At 34.8% G+C, this 20,810-nt stretch overlaps 2 protein-coding genes and 1 long non-coding RNA gene across 7 annotated transcripts in view; 2 read left to right on the top strand and 1 right to left on the bottom strand.

Moving 5' to 3' along the window:
- LOC126968729 (17-beta-hydroxysteroid dehydrogenase 13-like) overlaps positions 1-12,952 on the top strand; it is a 64,726-nt gene extending 51,774 nt beyond the window's left edge. Inside the window, exons 5-8 of the mRNA XM_050813832.1 lie at positions 1,156-1,333; positions 8,192-8,377; positions 9,356-9,538; positions 10,608-12,952. Coding sequence (XP_050669789.1) covers positions 1,156-1,333; positions 8,192-8,377; positions 9,356-9,538; positions 10,608-10,682 — 622 coding nt within the window. The 3' untranslated portion in view covers positions 10,683-12,952. The remainder of the gene's footprint in view (positions 1-1,155; positions 1,334-8,191; positions 8,378-9,355; positions 9,539-10,607) is intronic.
- LOC126968774 (uncharacterized) overlaps positions 1-20,810 on the top strand; it is a 384,859-nt gene that overhangs the window by 214,575 nt on the left and 149,474 nt on the right. The gene's annotated exons all lie outside the window — the stretch shown is intronic.
- LOC126968669 (oxysterol-binding protein-related protein 1) overlaps positions 14,277-20,810 on the bottom strand; it is a 28,165-nt gene continuing 21,631 nt past the window's right edge. For all 5 annotated transcript variants that reach the window (XM_050813705.1, XM_050813707.1, XM_050813708.1 and 2 more), the window contains 2 exons: positions 19,372-19,586; positions 14,277-18,036 (listed from right to left, as the gene is read on the bottom strand). In XM_050813705.1, coding sequence (XP_050669662.1) covers positions 17,928-18,036; positions 19,372-19,586 — 324 coding nt within the window. In that variant the 3' untranslated portion in view covers positions 14,277-17,927. The remainder of the gene's footprint in view (positions 18,037-19,371; positions 19,587-20,810) is intronic.

The following is a 20,810-nucleotide window of genomic DNA, read 5'->3' as shown; positions in this document are numbered from 1 at the left end:
ATACAGTCTGGTATTTTACTGTAAAATTGAATACCAACACCTGTGAAGGAGCCCTTAACTCTAGCTTACTTGTTAAACGGCACGTAAAATCTTAATCTATATATATATTACGTGACACGTTGTTTGTCCGCGATGGACTCCTAAACTAATGAACGGATTTTAATGGGGATTACTTCATGGAGTGCAGTTTGGTCCAACTTGAGAGATAGGGTAGTTTTTATTTCGATTTGGGACCCATAAATATTTTTATTTTCCAATATTTGTTTTGTATGGACATATTTTCTATGAGAGAATATAGTGACGCACGGTTTGACAGTTCCGCTGTGAAACAATTTCATTATAACAACAGGGAGCATTTTTTACGAAATAATTCTTGATGTTTTGAAATGTTATTGGCAAATTCCTATAAAACAGTTTTTTTTTATTATCTTAGAACAACATCTATCGGGACAGCTAGTATACTATAATTTATAATACGTCTAAATAGAGCCTCTTGCTGATAGAAAACCGATGAAAACAAGCCAGGTTTATTACATTAGTGTGCGTGACTAACAAATACAAATAGCTACGTCTCACACTCGCTGTTTGTATGTCACTTTGTGATAGTGTGCATTGCTCAAAATAGAGGTTTACTACGTAAAGACAAAGCGTTCGAGAGAAAAGAACATCTATAACGGAAGTAGAGCAAAAAGTGAATCAAAATTGGTCACGCATTAACGAGCTGTACGATCGTTTGTGGGCTATTATATTCTAAGTAGGACTTACTTGTAAATTTTCATGATTATATGTGACCTTTTTTATGACAATAAGGTACGAGACGAGCAGCGTTCAGCTGATGGTAATTGATACGCCCTGTCCATTACAATACAAGATTCTTGAAAAACCCAAAAATTCTGAGCGTCACCACAATTGCACTCGTCACCTTGAGACATATGATGTTAAGTCTCATTTGCCAAGTAATTTTATTAGGTACGGCGTCCTTCAGAACGAAACAAAGTAATGCTTACACATTACTGCTTCACTGCAGAATTGGGCGCCGTTGTGGTACCAATTGATATAGCCGGCATCCTGTGCACAGGATCCCCCACTGGTTTTAAACTTTTAACTGCAAGTTTTAATATAAGGCCTTACCATAAAATTCACCATTTCCTTCAGATGTGACGTAACAGATCGGGATTCCATCAGCGAGTTGGCAGCCAATATCAGGCGGCAGGTTGGTGAGGTGACCATCCTGGTGAACAACGCGGGTGTGATGCCGTGCAAGCCTCTGCTTGACACCAGCGAGAAAGAGATTCGCACCGCCTTTGAAGTCAACGTTCTTGCTCATCTCTGGGTAAGCGATTCTATCAAGTTCAATTCCAAATATTCTTCTTTTTTTATGTAAATATGGAACGAGACGAGCAGGACGTATAGCTGATGATAATTGATACACCCTGCCTATAAAAATGCAGTGCCGCTCAGGATTCTTGAAAAGTATACAATTCCGAGCGGCACTATAATTGCGCTCGTCACCTTGAGACATAAGATGTTAAGTCTCATTTGCCCAGTAATTTCACTAGCTACGGCACCCTTCAGACCGGAACACAGTAATGTTTACACATTACTGCTTCACAGCAGAAATAGGCGCCGTTGTGGTATTCATAATCTAGCCGGCATCCTGTACAATGGAGCCTCCCACTGGTCTATTGGAGACTTCCTGGCTTAAATTAAGCGCTCAAATTAAAATTTGAAAACAATATTTGTGACCGATGCGGGACTCAAACCGCAATTTATTTTGAACAATAAAGAAAAAAATATAATTATAGAAATTGAATACCTCACTTACAGGCAAACTCATATCTAGGTAGTGAACATTGTTTTAAATTGTCGTTTAAAAGATGAAGCTAATTGTTTGAAAATATCTAAACCTGATTTTATTAATACGTTAAAAGGCATAGAAAGGCATAAAATGCATTTATTTTCTCAAAATTGATTCCCTTAGAATTCTTTTGGATGTCATTTCTAATAACTACTAGATACTACTACCGCTTCGGAAACAAATGGCGCTCTGAGAGAGAAGAAGCGGCGCAAGAAACTCTCCCAGTATTCTTTTTTTGCGCTCTTTTCTCTTTTTTCGTTGTTGTATGTATTCGGTTTACTATTTACTGGGGCGGCCGGGGCCTTGTCTAGATACTCCTAGCAAATCGTTGTATAAAACTTTGCTTCTATTTAAGTGACTTCTAGCATGATACCTTAGTACTGCTAATTCTACTCTATTCAACAACCTGTATAGCCGAGTGGTTAGCGATCCTACCTACTAAGCTAGAGGTCCCGGGTTTGAATCCCGGTAGGTGCAAGCATTTATATGATGAATATGGATGTTTGTTTCCGAGTCATGGATGTTTAAAGGTATTTATGTATGTTTATATGAATTTATGTATGTTAAAGTTAGTATATTGTATTAAATATATCATTGTCTTGTAACCCATAACACAGGCTATATATGCTTAACTTGGGGCAAGATAATTTGTGTAAAAAGTGTGTCAATATTATTATTATTATATTATTCATCAAATTTGGACTATCTATACGTCCATTTATCTTATATATAAAATACTCGTGTCACAATGTTAGTTTCCTTACTCAGTAGGTCTTAGAATCAGCTACTATCTATTTTTCATCCCCCTAAATGAAGAGTAATTTTTCTTGATGTAATTTTTTTGTTTTTATTTTTTTATGATACAGCATTAAAAAAAAAAAGCATACTACCCTAAATTTTTAACTCTCTCCGATCAACCCCTATTTTTGTATCGCGATTTTTATATTATTCTGTTCCATCCACAAATCCGCTATAGAGTTGCAAGACGGCAATGGATCAATACTTACAATAATTGTAGTACGATAAACTTGGGTAGTTCTGAGAATCGGTTGCATCTACTTTTTACACCCCAAAATTTTTTTTATTACTTTATATGGCAATACGACGGACGTTTGCAGCTAGTAATTTCATGTAATTATTTATTTATATTTTAGTTACAAACTCACTGGCCCTGATTCAATTATAACGTATTTGCGTGATGTTAGCATTCTTATTAATATAACGTTTGAAATGTCTTTTTTCATTAGGTTTTACAAAATTATCTTTCTCATGTCATCATTCCCTGTCAATCACACCAATTACTGGCGATTGAAGTGCCAGAAGACTTAGCAATCACTGAAAGTCCTTGTGTTATGTTCTCTGTGTTGCTATGTTATGTCTTCGATGTTTTATGTATTCTCTTTGTATCTCTGAAAGATGTTTTTTTTTTGTTTTCATTTCTCGCACTGCACAGTTTGTGTATTTAGCCAAACAGTAAGAGTTATAAATTAAATATGAATAGTAGTTCGTCTCAACCGAATTATGTTTTAAAAAAATTATATAATTTTACAGACGAACTTAGCTATTGGCATAGATATTATTATGGACTGGGTAATATTTGGTGTAAGTATTACATTGATTTTAAAGAGTTTAGAATTAACACTGCATATCGTTATCCATGTAAGGTGTTGTAGCTTAGGTGTAATTAGGATTACGCGTAAAAAAGGTTGAATACCACAAAACTGTTATATTTTGAAATGATACAATTCAGCTTATTGTACATGGTTGGGTCAAATACCACCTTCGCACGACACGCCACAAGTTAGGATATCATCCCCACCATCTGGATGTGTGGCGGTCCTCCACAGTGCGGTTTTCAAGGAGCTTTCTCCCTCGTAGTACAAAGCTGTGGAATGAGCTTCCTTGTGCGGTGTGTCCGAGACGATACGTCATGGGTACCTTCAAAAAAAGCGCTTACAACCTTCCTTAAAGGCCGGCAACGCTCTTGTGATTTCTCTGGTGTTGCAAGAGAATGTGGGCGGCGGTGATCACTTAACACCAGGTGACCCGTATGCTCGTTTGTCCTCCTATTCCATAAAAAAAAATCAGTGAGCGAAAATTTTTAGTCGCTGTGAAAAAGTGGAATCCTGGTAACCAGTAATACGAGTATTTTATAACCTATCACAGGCACCAGCGATCCACAACCAAAACTTTCGTGTCCCCTGTATTTAAGTTTTCACTGTATGAAATTTTTGTGTCGGTGAGGAATAAAGATATGTTATTATTTTTGAAGTGAAAACTTCTTTAGCATTGTTGTGATTTGTAACTCGATGAAACGAAAAAGCGAGACAAATGAAACAGACATAAATTCATTACATTTAATTAACGTCGGAGAAAATGAGATAGGAAGCATTATACAGTTTTTGGTACCAGGCGATCATAATTGAAAAAGAGATTGTGTATAACGCGAATATACCTTAATAATTATTCAATTCTGATGTCATGCGAACGACATATTACTACGTAGACACCAGGAGAGCATAAATATGCTAGCGGTGATAGTAATGTCTTTCATAGCGGTTGTACCAGGACTTCATAATCAGTTTAGAGGTTCATTCACAATGCAGGTTTCACTTTCAGGTTTTACATGTGTACATTTTATATATTGTACGCAATTTGTAATTTTCTTGCTTTTTCCTGAGGAGAAACTGTTCTAATAATAAAAAACTTTGACTTTTGCATTTTATTATTTACACTATTGTAATTGGTCGGTTTAGTGTTTACTTAGTTGCAGTCCAACACTAGTAATATATATTCTATTTACTGTACAGTGTGGTTAGCCATTGTAATCGATACAATATGTAAATGATATAATGTAACCCACTAACTTATTTACATCAATAATTACAAAGTAAACGAATAATTGAAAGGCCCATCATTGAAACAATTTTAATTAATGGAACTATTTTATATAAAAAGCGATAATATATGTAATTCAAAAAGTAGTAATTAGAATTTTTCTCTTTTTGTCTCTGTGTTTGTGCACGTTTATCTCGGATACGGGAACTTTTACAATTAAGGCCGTTCCCAATATACTATCTACAGATAGAGATAAATTACTACCTTCTACTGTCAATAATCTGAAGCTGTCCCAATATACCCGATAATTCGTTCTTATCGCTTTATATTGGGACGCTTGAATTAAAATTTCCATACAAACTTCTATCGCTGGTAAGCTATACGTCGTCCCATTGATAGACAGCGTGTACGGATAAGGTGAGTTGCCGTCGATAAGTTTATAGGGACAGAAAAGTCAACGATAGTTACGATTTTTTTCTCAAGTAAGAATTAGACTGAATGTTGGGAACGGCCGGTAGACAGCTTCTGGCAGTGCAACTATAAATGTAGGGATTATTTCGTTAAATGATAGAATTTATTTTTTGGAACTAATTCAGTGTTCCACGGAGTAATTAATTAATTTCACGTCTTGGGCACAAGCTCACTCGATTGTATGAAACGTGCAGTCATTAATAGATTGACAGATGACGGCTATAACCTGGTAAAAAACGTAGATACCCGATATCCACTACGTTTTAAGCAACCGTTCGCTTTTAAACTTAACCGAATTATATTTCGTCGCCATATTGTTATCACTATTTCAAACTTCTCCCTTAGATCATTTATACGTCTAGATAGACTATGACAGCTGTGAAAACGTCGAAAAAAAAAGAGACTTTAGAACTAATCTCTATTTTGAGCAATTCACACACACTAAACTAATATTCCTGGCCTGTTTTATTGGTTGTCTAACAGCAAGAGGCTCTATCTAGACGTATAAATTATATAAGCTTATTTCAAATCACTGCTCGTTTCAAACTAAACTAAAATTCAAATTTTTACTGCAATCCCGCCTCTTATTACGTAGTATTTACATCCTCTTTGGTACACAACTGAAGAATAATTTAAATTTTTAATAATTATATCGTTTAAACAGTTCACCCAAATGAAATTATCAGTTTAAATGTATTTTTATTCTCAGTCTAAAACAAAAATTAAATATTTATTCAAACAAAACAAACCTTATAACTATATTAACAATACTATGACTACATAAAATTAAAACTATCATTACGTGGAAGCGTACCAAGAATACTGGAAGCATTTCCGCGTTAGATTAGCTATCTATCTAAGGTAGGCTGATCCGTTGACCGAAATAGATGCCAGCGCTTGGGTTTCCAGTAGCCTTATTGAGGCGCGAAGATAGTATTTTGAACATTCTCCGCGCCTCTGGGCCCCACGGGCCAAGTGTCTCAACACCAAAGTGCACAAAGATTCTATTTATTATTATTTATTTTGAGTTGATAGTTATTTAGATATTATACACAACATTGGAAACGGTCCTACTATCGGATTCTATTTTTAAATTAATTTCAAAGGAAGTTGGCGGGGAAGTCGTCCACAGCTCGATGACTAGTTCGATTGCGAACTGAATACGATTCATTGTACTCATTGAGTGTAACGACCTTTACTTACAATAATTAGAAATATTGTATGAAATGATTCGATTATTGAAGTGAAAACTTGATGGGTATAAAATGTTAAACTCGCGTCAGGACACGTGACCTGGTTGAAAATTCGTAAGACAGTCGTTGAAATTATGAATTATTGATGAATTTTCTGAGAGATAAATTTTTTAATGTAAAATTATTGTATTAGTTCTGAAGTGTTCAATTTCTTATGTAATATAAATTGACATTTGTGTCTACGATAGCGCAATAAATGAATATTGTATTGAACAAGATGATACTATTATACTGATGAATAAAGCAATTCATGCGAAATTATTCCGTAAACATTCCAAAATACTCAAAAATGCACAACGTTTATATTCAAATTTTCATATTATTATTTATATTCTTCTGCCGGCACTTCCGGAGTGAAACCCGTATTTTTTATTGTATCTTATTGCTTTATTCTCGCCTTCGTTCATTATGTGTGTAATTGTGCTTTAAAGCGACCCTATAATCGAGTAGACCTCTAATAACATTGCAATGCAAACAATTCTGTCAACCAACTGAAGTAAGCGGGCGCGGTTTGCTAAACGCTCATTGGTTAAGAAATTATCACAGTACATCATAATTGGTCAGATAATAAAAATTTTAACAAAAAACAGTCGACTTCAAAAAAAACTATTCACCATGAATATAATATGCAATAAAAAGTAAAAAATACTTATTGCGTATTTTTCTACAACTTAACAATCAATATAATGTAGTTTCAATTATTATTAACTTTGGAATCGGTGTCTTCCCGCCGTAGTTCCGGTCTCGCCTCTCGCCTCGTCACATCGCGACACAAGCGCATCTCACTTTAATAACTATGTAGTTACAAACCTACCATGGCTGACACCGATTCCAAACAGAAAAAAAATATAGCTGAATTGAGAATCTCTCCTTTTTCGAAGTCGGATTAATATAAACATGTCGTAAACAATTTTTTCTGGTTACGATGGATTTATCTAAGGTCTGTATTCCTAATGTGACATATGAAAGAACTCACCAGGGGGCGTTTGAGACTTTCGGGGGGGCAGTAGAAGAGCCAGAGAAAATTAGGGGGCATTCAGATGGCGCAGATGGGGCGTTGGTAGATTAAAAAATATAGTCTAAAAAGGCAAAAAAATACACTTAAAATTAAGATGGGGGCTCTAGAAAAAAACATATTCTCTAAGTGGGCGGTGAGCAAAATAAGGTTGACAAACTATGCCCTAGCGTTTATGAGTTATTACTACGATCCGACTAAGCCTTGTTTGTCCGCCGAAACCGATATTGACACATGACGTTATAACAATTAATGGTAGGTGTAAAAATGTGTCATTTTCAACCATTAATATTATATTATTATAACACAGAAAGATTATTATTTTTAGCGTTATAACCTTTTCATATCGTCTTTTAGCATAGTACTGTCCACGTTTACTGAACAGATTTTCACTGTTGGCGTTTATTGATGGGACTGCAATAAGTTAATTATCAATATTAAAAAATATTGGCATTTTGTAATGTAATCAATTATCACTTCAAACATTTTATGCACTTATCATAAGTTGGAATCATTTGAAAAATACATATTAGGTAATAGTCAATGCGAATAACTCCTAAGTCTTAGTTTTAAACACTTTTCTCGCTTAAAACTTTGTGTCATTACCTTCCCTTTATCACTACAGAATTACATGACAGGGAGAAGTAGTTTTAAACTTGAAGCAACTTTACATCGCTTTTATTAAAGAGAGAGTTATAGATTATCATGAGGTAATTTTTAAATTACGCTATGTTTATTATTTGTTCGTCACTACAGCTTCTGCAGACGTTCCTGCCGTCGATGATGGAGAAGAACCACGGTCACATCGTGGCCATGTCTTCGATGGCTGGCGTGCTCGGTCTTCGGAACCTCGTGCCTTACTGCGGCACCAAGTTCGCAGTGAGGGGCATGTTGGAGGCTCTCCATGAAGAACTACGAGAGGACCCCAGAGACTTCAGTGGCGTAAGTTATGATTTAGGTACTCCCAAGTCCTGCCCTCAGCCTGTTGACTAGATTAATTTAAATTTAATGAAATTAAGTAAAAAAATAATTTATCTAATATATAAAATTCTCGTGTCATGGTGTTAAACATTGAACTCCTCCGAAACGGCTCGACCAATTCTCATGAAATTTTTTGTGCATATTAGTTAGGTCTGAGAATCGGACAACATCTATTTTTCATCCCCCAAAATGTTAAGGGTGGTCCACACGAAATTTTTATTTTTATTTTTTTAAATTTGTTTGATTATGAGTCAGCATTAAAAAAACATACAAATTCAAATTTTCACCCATCTACGATCAACAGTTACTTTTGTATCGCGATTTTAATATCGGCAATACAACGTTTGCTGGGTCAGCTAGTATTCCTATAATAATTCTGAGTCTGATATATCTAAACTTATTATTATTATTATTGAATTTATAGTTAATTCAAAATAATTAATTGTAGCAATTTAAAAACATTACAATCTTAGATTAAGGATTGGTCTCCACTGCGCTTCAACTAATACTACGCCCTAGTGGGCATACTCGAGCCAGTCTCGAACAATGTGTGACGTTGACGTGCCACATGTTTTGTTAAACTTTGCTAATAATTAAAACTTAAATGCCGGGTTGCGAAGAAAAACTTTGTATAAATAATACTATAAGGAATATGAAAGACACTTATATATCATCCGTGGTTTGTATTTTTTAATTTCAATGTAAAAATTAATAACAGAAAGCGTTAATAAACAAAATTTTAAAAATGCCATTGAGTGTCAAGATGCCACGCACACAAGCATCTTTACAAATGGCCAAGACACACTAAAATATAAAGTTGCCCCAATAAAAATGTTGCTTTTGTTCTTAGGTAGTACGGTATCTAGTTGGAGCGCAGCGGAGACCAATCCGTAATCTAAGCTAAGCTCTTCTTTATTTACTTTTCTTCTATGTTTCCAGATAAAACTAACCTGTATCTGTCCATACATCGTCGACACGGGACTCTGCAAGAACCCGAAAATTAAGTTCCCGAGTCTAATGAAGATCATCACAGCGCAGGAAGCGGCTGACAACATCCTGGATGCAGTCAGGAGGAACTATTCTGAGATCACTATCCCCAGCTCTCTATACTATATAAATCAGGTACTAAAGTCATATAAGGATCATAAAGTCATATATGTACATATGAAAATGACTACTGTACCATAGATGCAGTCAGGGGAACCATTTTAGTTGATGTTTTTATTGGATACTCTCACGTTGATAGTCGACAAGAATTGAAATTTTAGAGGTGTGATTCCCATATTGCCCACAAGGGGGCAAATTGATAGTTAAGGGGGGCAATTTAAAAATGGACTCGACATGACTTTAAATGCAATGCTAGATATCGGTAGCAAATTTAACATAAAAGGCAAATTCCAGGAATGTGCAAGAAAACTTTTACAACCGTTTCCATCTTCATATTTACCTGAATGTGGATTTAGTGCTGTAAATTATTTACTGATAAAAAAAATCGTCCTAATCGTAAATTGGCACCTGATATAAAATCTCAGCATCGAGCGCAAGGATCGCACTAAATGAATATAGAAAAATCAATATTAAAATTATTTTGATAATCTATTGGTAATTGATACGCCCTGCCCATTTCAATGCAGTACCGCTCAGGATTCTTGAAAAAAACCAAAAATTCGGAGCGGCACTAAAATTGCGCTCGCCTCCTTGAGAGATAAGATGGTAAGTCTCATTTGCCCAGTAACACCACTAGCTACGGCGCCCTTCAGACCGAAACACAGTAATGTTTCACGGCAAAAATAGACGCCGTTGTGGTACCCATAATCTAGCCGGCATCCTGTGCAAAGGAGCCTCCCACTGGTAAAATATATATTCAGCGCAGCTCTCATCTTCCCCTTACTGCACACTAGAATCAGCAATTGAGAGTGGCAATGAGTTTCATGCCACTTTATCTCATTAAAGCTTAACCTTTTCCGAAGACAGTGGTAAATGGTAATGGAATACTGGGGATAAATAATGGAATTATTTTTATTTGATTTAAAACTCTTACTCCATGTTGCAAGATTATCTTACATATTTTGTCAATAAAAGTTTTGGTAGCTTTGAAGGTTATGTCATAGACCAAAATAAAAACCACTTATTATTTTTGTTTAAAATTTTTATTTTGTTGTTTTGTAAAGTAAATTGTTTTGTATTCCAGATGTTCAGAATATTCCCGCGACCCGTACCACTGCACTTAAAGGACTTCCTGGATTCTGGTCTGGAGGCCCAGTGATCTAAAACAAACTTTATACAGGGGAATTTAAAATAAAAACCTTATGAAATTGGTGTATAATATTCACTTCATTTTAACTTAAGCGATCTTAAACTGATTTGGGTCAGTTAAGTGACAAATAAGTACAAATGAATGAATATATTTTCATGTATTTAAATGAAGATCGAAATATAAATTATTATTTTTTATTGAATAAAACTGGCATTAGTTTTATATAATAAATTAAATATTAATACAACTAATACGCCTCTGTTCAGCCTGTTTGAAGTGCTTACTCGAATGATTAATAATTTAAACCTTATCCACATAGAAATAAGGATTGAATTTTTGATCTCCCTGTCAGGGTTCAAGTACAATATTTTTGTAATTTTTTATATTTCTTTTATAAAAAGATTGTATGAATATTTTGAACAATTTTATATAAATACTTAATTAGTTTGTTATGTTTTTAAAGTCATAACCCACACTTCTGGGATTAATACACAAATAAAATTTTAAAACAAATTTTTATGAACGATGCGGGACTCGAACTCACGAAAAATTTTCAAATTTTATTTGTGTAAATACTTAAATGTTTATGGGTGATAAGCGAGTTATTACTTTTTTTTTTAATAATCTTTAAGCATAGGTACGATCAAATGTTGAATGTTTCGAATTTAAAATACAAAATGAATTTCAATTTATAGATGCAACCAAAGTTTTCATGGTATTGCAAGATCTAATTATTCTAAAGTTATCTATAAAAAGAAAAGCCTTATCAAGAAAGTAAATCAGAAATGTATATATTAGTTTCTCGTGTCCCGGTGTTTGTTACCAAACTCTCTTATTTTATATCGCGATTTTAATATTATTCTATGCCATCCTCAGATACACAATAGAGTTGCAAGATGACAATAGAATATAATTATTATTGTAGTACGATAAATTTTATGTACGATATATTTGGTAGGTCTGAGAATCGGTCGTCATATATTTTATATACCCAAATAATTTTAATTATTGGTTTTTTTATTTATTTTTTTGGCAATTTAAAATTGCTGCGTCAGCTAGTAATAAATAAAATACTGTTTTTTATGAATTTGTCAATAATATTTCATAACATCAAGAATTATTTCGAAAAAATATGATCCCTGTTGTTATATTGAAATTGTTTCACAGCAGAACTGTCAAATTGTGCGTCAATAAATTCTCTCACAGAAAATATGTTCATACAAGACAAATATTGGAAATAAAAATAATTATGGGTCCCAAATCGAAATAAAAACTATCCTATCGCTCAAGTTGGGCTAAACTGCAATCCATGAAGTTATCCCCATTAAAATCCGTTCATTAGTTTGGGAGTTCACTGGAAATAAACATCAGGACACTGGATTTATTTGTATTAAGATTTTAAACAATTATAAATACTATTTAATAATGGATGACTTGTGATATCGTAATTTATGTTACCAACATGAAGGGATACTGGTAATATATATAAATATTGCAGCAATTAAATCAAAATACAATATCTAATTATATACTCAGATGTATTATTTATAGCAGTGCCATTTAAGGGTCAATTTTGATCAGAATATGAAATTTTCCTATTTTGAAAATATAACAGAGTTATATCTTATTATGTCTTAAATTGACTTACGGTAGCCAGACGTAGTCGCTAACTTTGGGCCTTATGAGACAGCTCATGGTCGCTCAGAGAGCAATGGAGAGGGCTATGCTTGGAGTTTCCCTGCGAGATTGAATCAGAAATGAGGAGATCTGTAAGAGAACTAAAGTTACCGACAGAGTCCAAATGATTGCGAAACTGAAGTGGCAGGGCACATATGTAGTTCGACGGACAGATAGCCGTTGGGCCAGTAAAGTCCTCGAATGGCGACCACGTGCCGGAAGACGTAGTGTAGGCCCCAACAAGATGGACCGACGATCTGGTTAAGATCGCTGGAATACGTTGGATGAGAGCAGCGATCGTCGTGGAAATTTTTTGGGCAGGCCTTTCTCCAGCAGTGGACGTCTTTCAGCTGATGATGATGGATTAAATAGACCGTATTAAAGTCTATTTATATAGCATATTTATAAATAATTAATGTCCACATCACTATGTTGATAATGACCCCAATTATCTTGCCTTGCAAAGGACAAATATTACCTACAAGCTTTGTTGCTCTGTTGAAATGTATAAAACTTACTGTATTTAGTTCATAAGGTATATTGAGTGTGATATCGTGTGATAAGAATTATGAATAGAATTAATAAAGAATTCTAACGATTTCTATTTTATTTATTTTTATGCTTACAGTGTTTGATTATTGTAGTTATTATTTAGGGAAAAGTTAACAGAGTGAATTTTTACGATGCGCGCGCACACCGTCACGCAAATTTGACACCCTCACGTTAGCTGGTCATACTAGCGACCGTTCCCGATATACTATCTACAGATAGAGATAAATTACTACATTCTTCTGTCAATAATCTGAGGCTGGCCCAATATACCCGATAAGTCATTCTTATCGCCTTCGGGACGCGTGAATTGCAATTTCTATACAAACTTCTATCGCTGGTAAGCTATACGTCATCCCATTGACAGACAGCGTGTACGGATAAGGTGAGTTACCGATTTTTTATCTCAGGTAGGCCACAACCGGAGATAGGCTCAATATTAGTAATAGCCGTAAACTATTTGTACTTCAGCTACCAAGCCTCCAAAGAGAATGTAAATACTACGTAATAATACAAAATAATTTCACGAGTCACGAGTTTTCACGAGACAGGCATAGCCTATTGCAAGTTTGTATCTTAAAATTTTTTTTATGATAATAAGGGTCGAGACGAACAGAACGTTCAACTGATGGTAATTGATGTAATTGATACGCACTGCCCATTACAATGCAGTGCCGCTCAGTATTCTTGAAAACCCCAAAAATTCTGAGCGGCACTATAATTGCGCTCGTCACCTTGAGACATAAGATGTTAAGTCTCATTTGCCCAGTAATTTCATTAGCTACGGCGCCCTTCAGGCAGAAACACAGTAATGTTTGCACATTACTGCTTCACGGTAGAAATAGGCTCCGTTGTAGTACCCATAAATTAGCCGGCAAAGGAGCCTCCTACAGGTAAAAGAGACTGTAAACACCACGTAATAATATGTAATTTAATCAGCTTTATTTTTGTCACGAGGCATTAGCTAGTGCGAGGTTGGTTCTAATTATTTTATACAATATTAGTAGTTTAATAACTTCTATACAAAAAGAGCTAGTTGGTGTCTAAAATTGATTTTTAATCCCTGCAATGAAAAAATGATTTCAATTATTGAATTTGGAGTGTGAATATTGTTAGTTTAAATTTTAATAATCAACAGAGATCAATCACGGACATTGAATGAACAAGTAACAGGCTGAATGATAAACACAAAAGACTATTGGACACTAAATTGTTTTAAAACGGTTTCATAGTCTTCATCTATTCTGTCTCCTTCCCTCACCTAGGTTTTTGTATAAAGATAATTATCTCACTCTCACACAGGGTTTATTTATTATATAAATAGAATCTGTTACATTTACTAAGACTTACAAATAGAGGGCGAAATAAAACAAACCATTATATAATTAGATACTGTTTATTCACAATAACAACCCTAGAGGCGTTTTTAACGTTTAAGAATATGATAATATTATCCATTTATATCTCTACCAGCGCGTCGCAATCTACGTTAAAATCTACTTTGAATACAATTTGAAACTGAAGATAAACTAATTAATTACTTATTAGATTTCACATAAAATAGCAGATAATTTTATTTCTAGGTAGGGCTAAACTAACAATCGAAGATCTACAAATAAAAAAGTGTTTTGACATTGGTAATTTATCTTTTATAGATCCAGATATAATTTTGGTTTTAGTTATATCACAGAGTAGGGATGGAAGGATATAAGTATATATTTTCAGACAAAGTTGAAATCTAATATAAAAATAAACTGTATTGCTAATTAAATATAAACAGTTTTGTAACTACGTAAAATTTGCGTAAAAAAAGTGTGATTTTAACATTAAAAAAGAGTCGTGATGTCTTGAAAATGTAGATTATTTAAATATAATTCTACAGCTAGACAATTAATTAGAGTTTAAATTTGGAAGACCGAAGAAGACATAAAAGCGTTGGGGCACAAATGTCACACAAGAAATAGAATTAATTATCTTTTATATCGTCTAAACACTGCGCTATGCGCCTATTAACCTTCCCAAATCGGCAGTCCATCCCTGGGGGATGTATCACCATCACTAGATTTTTCAGATACACCAAAACTTAGTGTGCCGTACGGCACCCTACTCCCACACAAAGTTGTGACCCTTATATTATTTATAAGATAGTTAATTCAATAGCTTTCTGATACATTCACTCAAATCATTATATTTATAATCAATCTGTTGCTACACGCATTGACAGAACGCTGTACGAGCGCCAAAATCGGGCCTATCTAAAGCATACCCCGCCATCAGTGTTTCCAGGAACGGAAAGATAAATAGCACAATTTATACAATGCTCATTTGAAATTAATTTGATTGCATAATTTTTTTAAATAATTTGTACTAGCTATTTATTTTCATCTAATAAGTTATAAAAGGTACAATATAACTACTACTACTAACATAAAAAAGGTACAATATTTTGCCGATAAAGATTAAAATAAAACTAAAACTAACAATAAATAAAGAAAATTAAAAAAATGCAGAATAAAAATTTATTACAATTTTAAATATCCCAATCTATCCCATCTACCCAAAAAAGAAGCAATGCCTTGATAATAATATATTGACTGAGTTACAATTTATGATAATATATATTATTTAATATAACTTAATGCTGATAATTAAATTTATGTATACCTATAAAGCAAGTAACTAGTAAAACAAAACTTCAAAAATTCCTATAAATTTTTAACTGCACTTCCTAACTTATCTCATCAAAAAAGTCTTTTGCAAATTTGAGCTAGATTAAATTATATTCAGAGTTATTGCACTGTACCCGAGAGTTAGGTACTACCATTAATAAGTTTTCTACAACTACTACTAATACATATATGTCAAAAATACCTACTTCAATACTATAAGCCCTAAATAGCTTAATTTGCACCTACATAAACTTGGGAAACTACTTAACATTAAATAAAACTAAAATTTTAATAGTAGGTAAGTATTAAGATATTTTGCTAATTTTTACAACAATTATTGTAGTAATAGGTATATTGGATTCTTATTTACAATATAAGTACCTATTACATACATTGTGCTAAGCATTTGTTTTGTGTAAACGTGTGTACAATACGTAACATGAATATTATTGTAAAATGGCGTGCATATTACAAGGGAAGAATTAAATATATTTAATAAACATTTGAAATTAAGAACACCATTGATACAAATGATTACGTAACTCATTAAGAATGATAGACCTGTTTTCTTATATAAACACTCATTTTACTGTGCATACGCTAAAGGCTGTATTTAGTACTCGACCGACGGTAAGCGCTGACGTCGGTCACGCGTAGCTATAATAATGAAAACATACGTCCGGCGCTGATGAATTGCTACGCGCGTACGGCTACGTCGCACTAACGAGTATCGTCAGTCCGGCGTACGACGGTCCACTGATGCGAAAATACACGTCCAATAAAGTTTGCCTTCAGCTTTGCAGAGTACAAAACGCAACATGGTCAGCACGTACGGTTACGCACTACGCTCGGCCGACGTCAACGCTGACCGTCGGTCGAGCACTAAATGCAGCCATAATATTGTTGACAGAAAAGAAAATTCAATGAATATGATCGAATTAACAACAACAATACTACAACTTCTATGATACATAGAACAATTTTGCCTGTTTTATGGAACCAAGATGCAAGTCAAACATTATTTCACAAGAAAACATATCAATTTTGACATTATAATCGAAAGAAAAAAAAATATATAAATTATGCTGTTTATTCAAAAAAGAAAAATAAAATGTAATAAAAACTTTATGGTGTGGGGTTCGAATCCACGCTCCCTCTAAGGAACCAGAGCTAAAGTTTGGTGTCTTACACCACTGGGCTAACCGGGCTTGAAAAAAGTGGTTGAAATAAAATGAATCAATTTCAACGGTACTTCGAGGCCGGCTGTAATGGAACATGCGATAGATGAACAAATTAAAAATAATCAATGATTTATTGCATTGCACATTTTAACAATCATTATTTAATCATCGTTATATTGTTGCAATTTTTATGAAACAGCTGTAAATACGTGGTAATTAACATTCTGTAATAAATAACAACAGAAACAGTGTATATGACTGTATGATGTGGCCCGAATTGTTCCGTGCCCTTCTCCAGAACACAATAGTCGAACTACTTCGTGCGCGACCGTCCCACGGGGTGACAGAAGGGGTACTAAGATGTCAGCGGGTAGCAGGTCGTGTTGCGGGGAAGGCCAATGCGTGAGACTGCCGTAACCCGCTACCCGCTGAGATTTTAGTACCCCGTCTGCTCTACCGTCTGTCACCCCGTAGCACGATCGCGCACGTAATTGTCGGTCTATATTAAATATATTATACATTGTTAGACAACATGACACTGCTCTTGGCTATTAGGTATTTAGTGCAAAATAATCCCTCGACTATAGTCGAGAACCCGATATTACCCCCTTACCGAGAACAAGATATATCTTGTTCTCGGTAAGGTAGTCTTTAGGGCTATTTTCTGCAACTCAACATCTATTGTGCGCCGATTTAGCAAATCAATGCCTGGCTTGAGGCCCTTTTTTGAGCCAAATGCGATGTGGTTAAGTTTAAACACAACCCTTTCTTCGCAGGTCTGTTACCAGTAAGCATTTTTCCACGAACGCCGAATCATATGATAGGTCCACCGACGCTCTCTCTAATACCCTAAACATCATGTTTCTAGCTTAAGACCTTCACTTATAGAGTCCTGTTTGATTATCAGCTGATATTTTGAGTGTACAATGTGGATTATTTATACTTATATTCTTGATATAAATCATGCTATAACTCCGAGTCAAATAAATCAAGAAAAATTCTAATTTTCATGGGAATGGACTAAGTTTAAAAGTAAGTATATATTTTTTTTATATCTTTTCGTTTTGCAACAACCACATTTAAAATTACGTTCTCGAAGTAGCCAAGCGGGAATTGTGTAAGCATATGCTGTTATTATATTGCTCACAATTTTTTATGCGTTTTAATTATAATTGTTGTTAAAATATATCAATGTCTTTAAGATGTTCATAGTTCCGGTCCCAGTATCCACCGTTATACAACCAGTCTTCTTGTTTCGTGTACGGATTTGTACCCTGGCTGAACCATCTGGAATTACATATATCATATTGTAGCTAATACAATGGGTATGTATATGTAATATGCACTGCGACCACTGAACAGTGTGACATCAATTAAGTATACTGTGAATCCGTTCCTTTATAGCCAATTATATTGGTTACTATTTAAAACTGTACGCAATCCCGTATACTGTCAGCCGCATTTTTTGACGCAGCATTCAAATGAGTGTATTAAATTTTACTAGTTCAATAAAAAAAACTGTTGTTAGAGTAGTGTCAAATTAATAATATTTGGGATTAAACTGTAGGTATTGTTAATAAAACGTTAGGCACTCGAGTGGTTTTGACTGATCACGTGATCAAAGTACTGTGAGTACCTTACCTCTAAAACGCCAGTGCTCAGTGCTCACAGTAGAATATGGCGGCGATTTATGACGTCATATACTTCCCTAAGGTACTGTAGCAGTATACTGGCAGTCCATAACGGAACGAATTTTTCTACAGTGATAGCACTGTGCAGTGCTCGCATACATGCATGATGCATCGGAACATACCCAATATATATATATAGTATATTTACCTTAGATCATTGATACATGGCTAGATAATAGATAGAAAAATATAGATTATATTGACCAACGCACGCACACCAACTCAAAGTGACATACAAATCGCGAGTGTAAGACGCAGCTTGTCACTCACACTAAAGTAATAAACTTGGCCTGTTTTTCTTCGTTTGTCTATCAGCAAGAGGCTCTATTGAGATGTATAAATTATCTAAGCATATAACCTTTATTATGGTGCCACGAAATTAAAGTCTTAAATTTCCAGAGAACAGTTCCAATAGTTTTCTGTTATTTTTTTTTTGGAAAAGGAGGACAAACGAGCGTACGGGTCACTGGTGTTAAGTGATTCCCACCGCCCACATTCTCTTGCAACACCAGAGGAATCACAGGAGCGCTGGGGCCTTTAAGGAAGGTGTACGCGCCTTTTTTGAAGGTACCCATGTCGTATCGTCACGGAAACACCGCACAAGGAAGCTCATTCCACAGCTTTGTAGTACGTGGAAGAAAGCTCCTTGAAAACCGCACTGTGGAGCACCGCCACACATCCAGATGGTGGGGATGATATCCTAACGTGTGGCATGTCATGCGAAGGTGGAATTCCGCGGCAGGAATCAGATGAAACAGCTCTTCGGAACACTCCCCGTGATAAATGCAGTAGGAGACACACAATTTTCAATCAAAATTTATATTTTATACCTCATTTATTATGTATTAATAAAAACCTACAGTTTAAAATTAGCTACGTAAGCTGCAATTTAATTTTAGCATTTATGTACGTTGTTAAAAACAGAAAGTACCTCGGTTGCCACGCGTCAGTGGACTTCTTAAGAGCCTTCCTTGCAGCACGTTGCTTCTCCTCAAGCCTGGTCTTCTCCGCTGCAGCACCGTCAATATCTCCCTGCTCCAGCAGCCTGACATCAGGTCTCAGTCTACTGTCCGTGGGACAGAGCTCGCCTTTCATATCGCGCTGCATTTCATTCAGAGACATTGAAAATTCGGTGAACTGGTAGAACTGTAATAAACATCATATTATGAAGAATATGTTATAAATACAGCATATTAGCGTTGCGATGCGATAAATAATTGTCTTAATTTGGAGTTTCTGAAATTTTATTTTATTAATTTATAATAATGTACATTACATTCCGAGATGTATAGCTTTACATGTATCTTACACACACAAAAGGTAATGAAATAAACATCATCCTCAGGACGTGTTGACTCGCCAAAGTCGGGCACGTGACTGAATCAAATGAGCCGGAAACCGCTCTTTTATGCCCTCGTCCCATGTAATCACGCGCTGTGATTGGTCGGCTGTTGTGACGTATTACCCCGGAAGAGATAAGTAACAATGGTGAAGGGACCAAATTTGTTTGTTCATTCAACAATGTAAACATGTTATTTTTGTGTTTTATTATTGCTCTAACACATTCAAGCGAACTCCTTTTCCCATGTACGTAAAATATTAAAATTATTATTGTTTCCGAGTGAGTGACCGGTGTCATATAATGTTTCGCGAAGTGTGATTGTCATGCGTTGCCTAATAATAATAAATTATCTAAATAAGTACGACTATATTAAAATAGACTTTATTGCTAGAAAAAAAGACATAAGTAGAACTTTGCGCTAGGACTTTTACTGTTAGTTAGTATTAAGTCGTATTAACGAAGTTAAAATTAAGTCACGATTAGACATTTTGTCTTTCGTTTACCTTATTCCCAAATTTACTTGAGATGTACATTTTCATTGTTTGACATTATTATGATCGCAACTACAACTTCATAGTTATGTGTATGTTTCCGAAATGAAAACCATCCCCACTATTCGGATCCCAAGTACTTTGGTAATAGGATATAATTCGAAGTTCGTAGTTTTTTCGTTTCGGAACGAAACTTCGGCTTTCGATTTTGGTACATGTTGCTAGGATGATACATGATTTCAACCGCTATGAAAGACATTACTATCACCGCTACCATACTTATGCTCTCCTGGTGTCTATGTAGTAATACGTCGTGCGTATAACGTCATAATATATTAAGATATACTCGCCTCATACATAAGACAATCTCTTCTTCAACTATGATCACCTGGTACCAAAACACTGTATAATAATAATTCCTATCTCATTTTCTCTCACGAAATCATATAAATTTATGTGTCTTTTTTACTATCTCGCTTTTAGTCCAGCCATTGTACTCTACAATATTGATAAAAAATACAAATAGCAAAAAACCCA

The sequence above is a fragment of the Leptidea sinapis genome, chromosome 16 (genome assembly GCF_905404315.1).
Source record: "Leptidea sinapis chromosome 16, ilLepSina1.1, whole genome shotgun sequence".
Classification (NCBI taxonomy): domain Eukaryota; kingdom Metazoa; phylum Arthropoda; class Insecta; order Lepidoptera; family Pieridae; genus Leptidea; species Leptidea sinapis.
The sequence above is the reverse complement of the archived record's forward strand: the minus strand, read 5'-3'. Positions and strand labels throughout refer to the sequence as shown.